Genomic DNA, 14,282 nt, shown 5'->3' on the forward strand with positions numbered 1-14,282 from the left:
TTTGACTGTTGCTATGCGTCCCATCAGAGAGATAGGAAGATTGGTCCAGCGCTTCAGGTCATCACAGATTTTCTCCAGGAGTGGATCGAAGTTCAGTTGCACTAACTCTGACAATTTAGGTGAGATGTTTATGCCCAAGTATTTGATATTACCTATGGAAAAGGGTAGTTGGGGTTTATGGTCTGCAGGATCCCATGCTTTGTCCGTTATTGGTAATATTGTTGATTTGGACCAGTTGATTGAGTAGTCAGAGAGGGCTGAAAATTTTGAAATACAATTATAAGCTTCCTGTAATGATCTCTGAGGTTGTTGCAAGTAAAGTAAAACATCGTCAGCATATAGATTGATCTTATGTTCAGAGATGGGTGAGTGGATACCCTGGATACTGGAGTTCTGACGTATTGCTGATGCGAGCGGTTCAATAAATATAGCAAACAGTAGGGGAGACAGGGGGCATCCTTGTCTGGTTCCCCTCTGTAAGGTGAAGCTTTGTGATGTGAAACCATTGGTGGTGACTGTGGCCTTAGGTGAATTATACAGTGCAGCAACCCAGTGGATAAATGACTCTCCAAAGCCGAAATTTTGAAGGGTGGCAAAGAGGAAAGCCCAGTTAACTTTATCAAAGGCTTTCTCAGCGTCCAGTGATAAAACAATGGCTTCTGTATTTCTACGCTGGGACATGCTGATCAGGTTAAGGAGCCGTCTAACGTTATTTGTAGATTGTCGGCCTTTGATGAAACCTGTTTGGTCATTGAGAATTATTGATGAAATTACTTTCTCTAGTCTAGATGCTAGTGCTTTGGAAATAATTTTGATATCTGTATTAATCAATGACAGAGGGCGATAGCTGGAAGGGAGTGTTGGGTCTTTATCAGGTTTTAAAAGTAATTTAATTGCAGCAGTATTCATTTGGGATCTTATGCAACCTGTGTTTTTGATTTCTGTAACAGACCTTAGGAACAAGGGGGCCAGATCTGACCAGAACTGTTTCATAAATTCGGCAGGGAAACCATCCGGCCCAGGAGCTTTGCCCATAGGCATGTTTTCTAAAGCTGTTAATAGTTCTTCCATGGTCAGTGGCGAATCCAATATGTTTCTTTGTTCTGCCGTCAGTTGGGGTAGATTGAGTTTTTTGAGGAAGGCCTGAATGTCGTCAGGATTCGGGTTGGTAGTTGTTGAATATAGTTTTTCATAGAAGCTGTAAAAGATATGATTAATTTCCTGTGGTGATTGAGTGTGTTTGCCACTTGAGTCCTGAATTGCATTTATAAGAGATTTTTCTCTGTTGCGTTGGAGTTGATTCGCAAGAAATTTGCCTGATTTATTGCTATTCTCAAAATTTTGGTATCTAAGCTGTTGAAGTACGAATTCTGTTTTTTTGGTCAAGATATTTTCTAATTGTAGTTTCGCATTTTGTAGTTGGGTCCATAATTGTTCATTTGGGTTTGCGGTGTATTGTTCTGTTATTTCTTTAATCTTATCCTCGATGTTTTTTTCTGCTTGTTGGTCCCGTTTTTTCTTGTAAGAGGAGTAAGATATAATTTTGCCTCTGATTACGGCTTTCCCTGTTTCCCAAATCAGAGATGGGGATAAATTTGGGGAGTCATTTATTTCCAAAAACCCCTTCCATTCCTTCCTTATTAATGAGTCAAATTCAGGGTCTCTCAGTAATGAGGTGTTAAGGCGCCATGTGGGTGATGGTTTTAGGGAGGGTTCTATTTGAAGGTGGAGGGACACCGGTGCATGATCACTGATTATGATAGGGTGTATACTGGTGTTGATTCTTTGTACAATAGAATTGTTTGTCAGAAAAAAGTCAATTCTAGAAAAGGAGTGGTGTACGGGGGAAAAGAAAGTGTATTCCCTCTTTGTGGGGTTTTTGATTCTCCAACCATCGCCAAGTCCAAATTCATCCATGTATTCTTTGACGACTTTGGCTGATTGTGATTTTTTTATGTGTATCGAATTATGGGACCGATCTAGAGAGGGATTCAGGACTGTGTTAAAGTCCCCTCCAATAATTGTAAAGGGTGTGACGGCTATGTCAGATAATTGTGAAAAGACTTTGTGAAAGAAGGCCGGATCATCGTCATTCGGGGCATAAATGTTTGCAATTGTGTATAATTTATTAAAGATTGATGCCTGAATGATGATGTATCGACCTTCTGTGTCTGTTATCAATTTGTTTAAGGTAAACACGAGTCTCTTATGGACCAAAATCGAGACTCCTCTTTGTCTACTGTTGAAACAGGAAGAGAAAACTTGGTTAAAATTTGGATCTATAAGAGATTTTTTTTCTGAATCTTGCAGGTGAGTTTCTTGAATGAGTAAGATATCGGCTTGTAATTTGGAGATATAATCCATAATTTTAATTTTTTTTGCCTGCGAGCGAATGCCATGCACATTCCAAGAGACAACAGTTAACTGCGACATTGAGATTGAGAGCATTCAGTCCTTCTTTGTATGTTGTGTTGGTAGAGGATTTTGTACGTCTTTACGGGGTCGTCTGCTGCTGTCAGCATGAAAGGATGTACAGACAATGGAGAGAAATCAGGAGGTGAGTGTTGGAATACTTGATTATACCTGGTACAAGCAATGTCATACAGACATATCAACAATAGCATCAGTTCCTGGAAAACTGATTGTTAACTTAATAACATTAGCACCACGAGAAAGGAAATTATTGTGTCGGAGATATGTGGGGGGGTGAAGGGGTGAGTGGAGGTAAGTGTGGAGGGCAGGGAGACATGGACAGAAGGAGAAGAAAGAAAGAAGAATAGCAGGGGGGGATGTATGAGGTGAGTGAGAAGGTAAGAGGAGTGACATACATTAACGTTTTGTGAGGTTTTTTTTTTTTTTTTTTTTTTTTTTTTTTTTACCCTATTCTTAGTATTTATATTTATATATACAAATGTACATCTTTATAATATACATACAAATAACAAATATACATGGCTTATTTTTCTTAATACTTATCCATCAGTAGAGCCAGGGGGTGATGTTTGCATCCCGGAACAGCTGACCGTCGATGTAAAGTTTGTCCACTGTAAGTGCGGCCCTCTTTCCTCTCTGCCGATGATCCTTAAGGATCGGGTACAGCACTTTACGCCTCTCGTTGATTTCTTTCGGGAACTGGTCGTTAATTCCGAAAGTGGTACCTTTGAGTTCGCGTCCTTTGCTCTTCACAAGTACCTTCTGTTGAAAATGTTCAAATTTAGCAATGATTGGACGCGGACGGTTTCCTCCTCGGGCTCCGAGCCGGTGGACGCGGTGAAAGGAGATGTTATTCACCGTCTCCGTTGGCAGCTTGAGAGCGGTGGTCATGAATTTTTTTATCAGGGCCTCTGGATTGTCCGGGGAGCTCTCTGAGATCCCTGAGAAAATAAGGTTGTCCCGCATACTCCTTGATTGTATGTCCAGGACAGTCTCTTTCAGTTGTTTATTTTCTTTTTTGAGCTGGTTTACCTCCACTGAAATGGAGGTGACGTCCGCTCGCAGCTCGGCGTTATCTCTTTGAAGATTAGCGATCTGATCGTACGAAAATTCTAAGCTTGACTTGAGATCCTTGATCTCCTGGTGCATAAGGCTCAGCAGATCTAGTTTTTTATTAATAGACTCAAGTACTGATACCTCAGCTGTTATTAGATCGCTTGTGTCCGTGGAGGAGTCAGCTTTCTTTCTCTTGGCCGGATTGTCAGAAGGCTCCATGACGCACCGCAGGTAGTACTCGTCGATAAAGTTTTCTAGGGACTCCACTCTGGCGGTATTACAATGTTTTAATTTAGCCTCTTCGACTGCGAGTGGAGACCGCGGATCTCTGTTGATGTTATCCTCTAAAGTCTTGATTTAATCGGTTTAATCGTGCAGCGTTATGCCGCCATGTAACAATTCAAAACCTCACCCGTCTCGTGAGATCACAGCATCTCGCGATTCCCTGAAGATCTCGCGATTCCCTGAAGAAGGAGGGTCAAGTATTTTAAGGACGCTGCCCAGTCAAATTGTGTGGAGTGGATAAGTCATCAACCAAAAGAAGTTGAACTCACCTCGTCTTGTATAATTTGGGGACCACAAGGAGCAGCAATGATGGTTGATATGAATGAATATGTGAGCGAAGAATATAAAATCAAAGAGAGTGTACCACATGTGATTTTGATGGTGTCTGAAGAATATGAACAGAAAGATATAGGAGAAATGATGGCGGAAGCAGTAAAAGCTGTTTTTGCACCAGTAGAGGGGAATTCTGCCATCTGGAAGAGTGAGGATCAGCGGTTTCTCAAGATTATGATATCTGCTCACGGACATGGGCGACCACAAGTTGTCCAAATGACACATGAAACGATATGTGGGGTTGAAATGGACGCAGACGTTTTGAGGAGAGAAATGTTACAGCAAGTACCTGAATGTTTGTGGTCTCGATACAGTACTGATATTGGTCTTGTTAAATCAGCTCAACCAGTGAAAGTGGAGCTTAGACCTGGAGCCAGACCTCCTTGGAAGAATCAGTATCCACTGAAAGAAGAGGCAGTTCAAGGGATTGAATCACAGCTTGAAGGACTTCTGAGAGCAGATGTGCTGAAGATAACTCAAAATCCTATAAGCAATACGCCATTGTTGCCTTTACAGAAACCAGATGATTCCTATCGCTTGGTTCATGATTTGAGATTTGTGAACGAAGTAGTAGCCGATTTTCCAGCAGAAGTGCCAGATCCGCATACTTTGTTAGCTCAAATTCCCCCAAATGCTACACATTTTACAGTACTGGATTTATGTGGTGCATTTTTCAGTGTTCCACTGAGCGTAGAAAGTCAGGGTTTGTTTGGGTTCACATACAAGGGACAGTTTTATGTGTACAAAAGGTTGCCACAGGGATTTAAACATAGTCCTCATATTTTCAATAAAGTATTGAAAGATGATTTGGCAGGACTAGATCAAAAATTAAAAAGTACAGTGGTTCAATATGTAGATGACATTATTATTTGTTCACCAGATAAGAAAACATGTCATGAAGACTCAATTAAGCTGTTGCAGATTTTGGCAGAAAATGGTCACAAGGTCTCACAGAAGAAGTTGCAATATTGTCAGGAGAAGGTAGTTTATTTGGGTCAAACAATATCACAGGGCCACAGAAGTATTTCTGACAGTCATTTAGAGGCTATTCGAAAGGCTCCAAAGCCCCGAACAGTCAGGGAGATGATGACATTCCTCGGTATCACTGGTTACTCTTCAGCATGGATTGAAGATTATGCAAGTTTGACAGGACCTTTAAGGGCTATGATTAAAGATACTGGGAGTACTCAACTTCATTGTAATCTTCTCTGGACACAGGATGGTTTATTAGCCTTTGAAACGATTAAACAGAGGTTACAAGAAGCTCCAGCGTTAGCACTTCCAGACTATTCTAAGAATTTTCTGTTGTACGTATCTACTTCAGCTGAAGGAAAATATGCATGCGCAGTTCTTTGTCAGCCAACCGGTACAGGGACCAGTCCTCAACCTATTTCATATTATTCTACTGCTTACTCAGATGTTGAACTTGGACTACCACTGTGTTATAGAGCAATGGTGGGAGTCTATTTAATGTATGACAAAGCATCTTCGGTCACGAGGGGATATCCAGTGACAATTCTTACTCATCATAGTCTCAGAAATCTTTTGAACTATGGCAGGTATACGTTGACCATGCCTAGACTTAGAGACTATAATAGGCTTTTAGAACAGGAGGATGTCACATTAGTCAGATGTGTTACGATAAATCCAGCTGAGAATTTGCCAACTCCAGAAGATGGTGAACCACATGATTGTGTTCAAGAAGCAGAGAAATACTCAAGATTAAGGTCAGATTTGAAAGCTCTCCCACTGCGTGAGGCAGATGTAGAGTATTGGACAGATGGGTCCTGTTATCGTGTGGGAGATAATTTGAGTGCTGGTTATGCGGTGGTAAAAGCCCAGGGAACAGGATTTGTTGTTGAGAAAGCGGAAGTGGTACCGCAGCCTGCATCAGCGCAGCTTGCTGAATTGGTGGGGTTAACTGAAGCATGTCTTTTAGCGGAAGGCAAGCGTGTGACGGTCTATACAGATTCTGCATATGCTCATAATGTGTGTCATTTGTTTGGATCGGTATGGAAAAATCGAGGGTTTAAGAAAACAGATGGTTCCCCAATACAGCATCACACTCAGATAATGGAACATCTCCATGCTATGATGAAACCTAAAGAAATAGCAATAGCTAAATGTGCAGCACATGAGAAGGATGTGTCAAGAGTCACTCAGGGTAATAAAGCGGCTGATGAGGCTGCAAAAGCAGTGACAGGAGCTGAGAAGTTGGGTAAAGTTTTCTTGGTCACACATGAAGTAGATTTGGAGGATAAGATTACAGTGAAAGATGTGGTCTTAATGCAGGAAGCTGTCTCTGAGGTGGATAAACAGTTGTGGGTAGATCGAGGGGCAACACAGGATTCTACTGGTCTTTGGAGAAATCATGAGGGACTGATAGTAGCACCTCCAGACCTGTTGGGATTGATGATTCAGGAAGCACATGGCTTAGCCCATGTTGCAAGGGGGGAAGTTAGGAGGAAGATTATAAAAGAGTATGGATTTTGGGCACCATATTTGCTTGAGCAAATTGATTATGTTATAAGCAGGTGCACTATCTGTCTGAAAAATAATGTTCGGAGGGGTGTGATAGTTCCTCTAGGTCATATTCCAACGCCAAGGGGTCCAATGCGTGAGTTGGTGGTGGATTTTGTCGATATGATAAAACCGGTTGCAGGTAAAAGAGGTACATGTTGGTCGTCGTGGATAGATTTTCACGATGGCCTGAAGCTTGTCCAACTAAGCGAAAGGATGCTCAGTCAGTTGCAAAGTTTCTGTGCAGGGAGGTCATAAGCAGGTGGGGACTTCCTGATCGAATATCTTCGGATAACGGGAAGGAGTTTGTGGATAAGACTGTGAAATTGATTTTACAGAAACTGGGGATTAAACAGCGTCAGGGGCAGTTTATCATCCACAGAGTCAAGGGAGAAATGTGTGTGTGTTGATGTTTGTTTTTAAATATATTGTGTCTATTTGTTTTAATGTGTGCAAAGATACTGGTGTGCTGTCTTTTCTCCACTTAGAAGGATATTGAAGGAGGATCACTGCAAGAAGCTGGGTGTTCGGGGACTGAAGGACCCTGAACTAGGACACTGTGATGAAGCTTTGCAGTGCCAGTGGGAAACGAATGGAGCAAAGTGGAAAAGAATCACAGTGCAAAATACTTTTGTTTTGTCAATGTTGTAATGAATGTAATTGAGTTATGTGTTTGTTAAGAAAGTGGATGTATTGGAACCTCAGTTGTTTTCTTTTTGTTTTCGGGGTGTTTAAGGAAAGTAATGCTAGGAAGGGAAAGGTCCAATGGAGGGTCCGATGGGTCGACCAGCCTGATGTTGGATATGGTTTTGATTTATTTGCTGAGGTATCCATATATATACTCTGCTTAAGATATTTCCCTATAAATTTTAGAAATCCTTCTTTTTAGTAGGCTTGGAGTACTACTGTGTGGTCGCCTTAGACAGAGGGGCCGTGAGAGAATTTCCTGTCTAGATTGAAAGGTGGACATTTTAAGAAAGATGACTGTCTGATAGGTTTTCGCTCTCACACTCCATGAATTTGTTGTATCGTTAAGGGTTGTGCTGTAACTGGCACTGTAAGAAGGACATATCATTCTGTTATAACAATGAATATGTTTTTGTGTTTGAATGTGTGTATGTGTATTTTGGTGGTCGAGACTCTAGGAGCCTCGAAGGGGGGAAATATGTAGTATATTATCTTCTTGTTTTTCTCTTCTGTCCCTTTCCTGTGTTTGGGGGTTGTGAAGTGTGTATAAAGTTAAAGGTCAAAAGGTCAAAAGGTCATTTACCAGATGCCAGTTCGTAAAACGAGCCAGGACATACAACCTAAAGCTTTGTTTGTGTATGGGGGTTCTCGGGGATGACCATCCTATATAAGGTGACTGTGGGAGCTGAATGGCAGAGGGGATTCGACGATTGGCCAGAGGTTCTCTCAGATTCGGCAAGAGTTTGACATTGTTCTTTCTTGTAAATAAACCTTTTTAAATGCAAGATAAGACTTGTCAGCAGTGATCACTTCTTTCTTCAGCACATCAATATACAACAATTTTGGCGTCACAAACTTGGACGTGTTTGTGGCCTCTCAGCATCTGCTTTCAGTCCTGAGGAGCTGACTCCCGCATCAGTCGACTTATATACAGGGTGAGTTTTTCACATTATAGTGCGCTGGTTTGCTCGTGGGGACTGTGCAGTGTTGCTGTGGGGACACACCGTTTAAGGCTCTTTGTGGGGTGGTTGTTGTGCTGCGGTTGGAAGTTATTCGTCGTTCTTTGTTTGTGTATGGGGGTTCTCGGGGATGACCATCCTATATAAGGTGTCTTGTATGATGTCTTGTATACCTATATAAGTATACAAGACATCAGAGTAATTTATTTATTTATTTTAAACTCAGAAGTATATTGAGGTAGTGGCCTCATTTACTTTATAGCCAAGCTAATGTTATAAAATCTATCATACAAAACCCCCTAACCCTAACCTTATATCATACAAAATATGTTGTGTTTAGTGTTTCAAACACTAAAAAAAGAATAAGTATAATGATAAGAGTATTAAAATAAATTAATGTTTTATTATTGTTACTTAAGGAGAACTATACTCACTGGCCACTTTATTACATACATGTGTTCAATTGCTTGTTAACACAAATACCTAATCAGCCAGTCACATTTGGGATGTAGTGGAACGTAAGATTCACATCATAGATGTGCAGCCAACAAATCTGCAGCAACTGTGTGATGCTATCATGTCAATATAGACCATGCTCTGCTCTCTGGTCTTCCCAAAAAGACCATTTGCACCCACTAGAGAGCAGGAACACATTGCACCAGTTTTACAATCTCCGCATTGGCTCGCCATGCCTTTACAGTCAATTTCAGATTTTAAGGTAGTTTTTCAATGTCTTATCAGTCTGACTTACTTTTACTGTATCAACCCTTGCAAACCCTGAGGTCCTCCGGCACCGCCCTTTTAATCATATTACAAGATGTAAGACACACGGGGAGACGACATTCAGTTATTAGGGTAAATGGTAAATGGTCTTGCTTTTATAAAGTGCTTTTCTACCTATTGGTACTCAAAGTGCTTTTACAGTCAGACACATCCACCCATTGGCTCACACAAGCACACACACATTCACACACCAGTTTCAGTTGCACTGGGAGCAACTGGGGGTTCATTGTCTTACTCAAGGACACTTCAGCATATGGCACATTCTGGGAATCGAACTGCTAACCCTTCGGTTCGGAGAACCTCTTTGAAAAAGAGGCAAGAGGCTCAAGACTCATCTTTCTAATCAGGCTTTTGCATGATTTTATTTTTGTCACATTTAATGATTTTAACTCTTCTCAATTCTATTTATCATACTTGATTTTTTATTTTTGTCATCAGTGTTTTAAGTTACTTATTTAATTTATTTAATTTACCTAATTATTTTTTATTTATTTATTTATTCATTCATTCATTCATTCTTATTATTATGATTTCTTACTGTTTTAAGTAAACAGTAAGATGTGGTCCCTTCAGCCTGGGTGGTTGGACACTCCGCACTTAGGTCTGGGGCCCGCCTCTCTGACCGGGTCAGGGAGAGCGGCAGCGTCCCTATGGTCAAGGAGTTGGGACCCCTCTCTGCGTGGACGGTAGTGTCCTCCTTGCCTCAAGCCTCAGTGCCCTGCCATGTCTCAACAACTTTTAGTATGTATATGGGTGTGGGTGTGTACCTGTGTAATGTATGTATGTATGTGCATATATGGAGGGTGTGGGTTGTGTGTGTGTGTGTGTGTGTGTGTGTGTGTGCGGGTGGGTGGGGAGGGAGGGGGGTTATTCTTGATTTGTTTCTTGTAATGTTTTATTTCTGAAGCACTTTGTGTTGCATTTTCTTTTTTGCATGAAAAGTGCTATATAAATAAAGTATGATTTGAGGTATATTTCCAACACAAAGCCAAAAGGGGGTCCAACGTTTTACTAGCCAGGTGTACCTAATAAAGTAGCCGGTGACTGTACTACAAATATGTTGTGATTTAACCTGAGGTGTTTCACAAGGTTTGTTGTGTTGCCACAACTCAATAGTTAAGTTACTTTACGCTTTGTTCCTAAATTACCTTGAATGACTGAAGTAGTATAAGTAAGTAGTACGTAGTAGTAGTAGTAGTAGTAAGCATTTTTTTCATAATTTCTCATCATGGCAAAAAACGAATTAATTTTAAAATTATGGAAAAATACAACTTAATATTAAGTAATTTATGAGTATTCAAAAGAAGCAGTCTCACCATGTTAATGGGATCCACTGGTCCGATGCTGTTGACATACACTGCTGTTTCAATCACTGTTGGCCTCACTGTAACACAAAAAAATCACAGCACTGGTTAAATACAATGGGGTTTCAATACTTAATAAGACTGGAATAAAAATTATATTGTCAATTTAAGAAGCACTGAAAGTGTTCTTTGATGAAAAAAAAGAAAGAAAATTACGACAATATTTAACCACAAGGGAGACTCATTCAAGTGATTCAAGTGTCTGTAAAAATATTCACAGATGTTCTGTCTGCTCACAGATTTTTAAAATCAAAAACAGTAGAAGAGTTATTTATGCGAAACTTATACAGAACAATACAAATTCACTAGTACAACAGAAAAATAAGAAAATTAAATGTGGTCTTTTAAATGTCAGATCTTTCTCATCTAAATCACTTTTAGTGACTGATCAGATTGATCCATTTAGTTTGACTGAAACATGGCTGCAGGATAATGAATATGTGGCAGCAATCTTCCACTCTGATTCATCTATTAACCCTAGACCAGCAAAAAAAGCAAAGCTTTAACCCATAAAGACCCGGACCCATTTCTACCGCAAGGAAAATTAAGGGGGCCATAAAACAGATTAAATAGATCACATAGAACACATTTTTCACAAAATTTTCAAAATTCTGCCACTGGCTGGCAAAGATCTCAAAAGTGACTTAGGTGTCACTCCGGGCGTAAAATATTTAAATTATAGGTTAAACCTTAATCTTAAATTTTTTTTTAATAAATCACCCTGAGAATGTATTTCTTTGTCTTTTTATTTGTATATCCTCAGATCAACATCAAACAACATAAATACCATCTGAATAATGAAAAAAAAACTCTTTGTAGGTTTAGTCTAGACATTTTCTTAGATCAACAACAAGAAAAGTACCATCTGAACAATGAAAAACACATGATGCCTCAAAGAGTAGGTTTAGCTGCTTATCTTAATAATTATGGAAGGAAATTATATCAATAACACTCTCCCTACCTTCCATTTCACACCACTGATCACTATTGATCCTTTTCTACTCTCTAACGGGGTGTCAAAGCTCACCAGAGTCATAACATTTGTAATTCCACAATGAATAACCTAAAAGCTCAACAACATTTGTGGAATTTGAATCTTCTTTGATTTAGTGGCCTCTGACCAAGCAGCTTGCAGTCACGGCAGCAGGTCAGCCACGCGTTGACCAGGGCTAGCATGATACTGTGCCAGAACAGGTATGGAAATCCTAGTTGGCATGTACCTGCACATGGGTATTTGCCAGCTTCCAGGAAACCATACCTACTGGGAAAACAACACAAGGTGTGCCATGGTAGTTGATAATATGTCACACAACCATTTTCAGACCCTCCGCGCATCTCTTCACTTCGCTGACAATACGGATTCATCAAACAGGCAAGAAGGGGACAAATGCTGGAAGATCCGTCCATGGCTTGATATGTTCCGCAAACAATGTCTTGAGATCACCCCTGAAGAGTACAACTCTATCGATGAGCAAATGGTGTCTTTCAGAGGAACGTGCAGCCCAATAAGGCAGTATTTATATATTTATAGGATTTCGAGCTCCTTGACTGTGATGTTCACATTCTTGAGCATGTCAGTGGTTTGGACACTGTACAGATTGGTTTGCTCCATCACTGACTCTATCATCTCTTCTGTAATGAACCTCCTGAAGTCCTGCAGGGGAGTGGAAGGCTTGTCTGGAGGTGTGACACTCTCTCCTTTGGAAGTGCAGTCAGGGGCTTCAAAAGGTTTCTTTTTCCAAGAGAACTTATTTTCTTGGCCAGTGGGATGTTTCTTCGTTGGGGTACTTGGTTGAGGTACTTCTCTTGGTTGAGACACTTCCCCTTCTGGTTGAGGTATTTCCCCTTCTGACTCACATTCAGACTCACTTGACTCCTGATTCAAGGGAGTGTAATCTGGATCTTCAACAGGATCGTCTTCATCTGAGCTGGTACCACCAAATCCTTCAATCTCACTTTCATCTCCATTCTGAATCATGTCCAGAATCAACTGGCTATGCTTATCCCAATCCCATCTCTTTTTCCTGTTCATCTAGAGAGAAAAAATGGTAAACATGCCTTGCAGCTGATGTCATGATGTAGTCCTAGACCTGCCATTTTAGTAGCTAGCTACTTGGTGCCCAACAGGTCCTTTTGCAACCCATGAATAAAATTATATAACTGATATTGGTTCAATTAAACTAGAATAAACAATATATAACTAAATATAATTGAATGAGCCAAGTAAACTGATCACATAATGATTAGTTTTCTTATTGTGACACATAAGTCACAACAATTTTTTTCAACCACTTTTAGGCTAATTGCCCGATGTGACATTTGTGTCACACCAATATTTACTTGATCATTTTATACAAAGTTCCTCAAGAAATGTGTAAACAATAGTTTATTTTTAACAAACAGCATCATGTTTAAACACTGCAATCCTTGAATTGGATCAATCTTAACTTTTAGCCTCAGAAAGAGCAGCTTCAAATTAGCTAGGTAGCTGGTTTTTCCACATGCAACTTTCAGTCAAGTTCAGTCGGTTGGTATGGAGACACATGATCACCCCACTGGTCACATGACCTATCATAAATGCGCTATAGGTGTGTTACTCTGGGACTTCATGAGTGAAAAATCAAGGATTAACTTAACATGGAACCATCCAGAGCATTAATAGGGCATGAGACAACCGTGTCACCGTGGGTCCTTATGGGTTAATTCGTTTGAAAGCCTTTACTCTTAATCTTGTTCTTCCAGACTGGAAAACACAAAAAACAATTCTCTTTGTTGTGGTGTGTCGCCCACCTGCTCCTTACTCTGAAATTTTAGCCGAATACTGAGTTTCTGTGATTTAGTGCTTAGAACAGATAAAGTCATTATAGTAGGTGACTTTAACATCCATGGTGATGTTGGCAGTGACAGTCTCAGCTCTTCATTTATGTCATTATTAGACTCAATTGGCTTTTCATTTGAATTTACAATAATAGAATACACTGAAATTGGAAAGACGTTTCGTTATGGTAGACACTTATCCGATGATGCTGTAACTAGATATAAGGAGTTAATCCTTCATTGTTTACCTCGGTGCCTAATGTAAGTAATGTGGATGACAGCAACCACAATTTAACTCCAACACAAATAGATTTGTGCATTGACAGCATGAAAGCATCACTTAGTACAACCTTAAATCTGTTTGCTGAAAAAGGTCATAAATCGGAGGAGGGTAGCTCCATGGTATAACTCTTTTTAATGTACACCCCGCAGCCAATCAGAATCGAGGATTCACCTGGACCATGGTATAACACTTTTATAATGGACACTCATAAAGACGTTGTGGTCAAATGCCGTGGTGACAGTAGTAAATGATTGCGGCTTTGGTAACCGTGGCAACAGAAACACAGAACATATGTTATTTCACAGTTTATCACAACGGCAATACAGTTGACAAAATATTTGTGATTTTATAGTTAACTTTAACCTATTTGGTGAATTTGATCATTTTGAAGAAAGAGAGAAGAGATATGAACAGAAGGAGGAGATGCGACACATGGAGGTGACACTGGAGGAACTGGACAATTTAGAAGATGATCAGGTAAAAAAAAGCACATTAACGTATTAATAATTGACCTAATATTTATTTATTTCTTAAGTGACCATGGTATAACCAGGATAATGCCATTCGAGGTGTCCATTATCAGAAATTAATGGACTTTGCAGAAGCAACCGTCCACTCACTTCTAATAATGGACACCTCGTCGGGCATTATCCCTTACTTGTGCAGTTCAAAGCTGGCAGTTCGAAAGCTGGAAAGAATTTGGCATTCCACTAATTCTGAAGAAGCTCACATAGCCTGGAAATATAGTTTAACAACTTATAA

The 14,282-nt window shown here is 40.1% G+C and overlaps 1 protein-coding gene across 1 annotated transcript in view; it reads right to left on the reverse strand.

Annotated features, from left to right (window-relative positions):
* gabrg1 (gamma-aminobutyric acid type A receptor subunit gamma1) overlaps window positions 1–14,282 on the reverse strand; it is a 39,360-nt gene that overhangs the window by 20,307 nt on the left and 4,771 nt on the right. Inside the window, exon 3 of the mRNA XM_047610882.1 lies at window positions 10,373–10,440. Coding sequence (XP_047466838.1) covers window positions 10,373–10,440 — 68 coding nt within the window. The remainder of the gene's footprint in view (window positions 1–10,372; window positions 10,441–14,282) is intronic.

Source organism: Mugil cephalus, chromosome 17, assembly GCF_022458985.1.
Source record: "Mugil cephalus isolate CIBA_MC_2020 chromosome 17, CIBA_Mcephalus_1.1, whole genome shotgun sequence".
Taxonomy (NCBI): domain Eukaryota; kingdom Metazoa; phylum Chordata; class Actinopteri; order Mugiliformes; family Mugilidae; genus Mugil; species Mugil cephalus.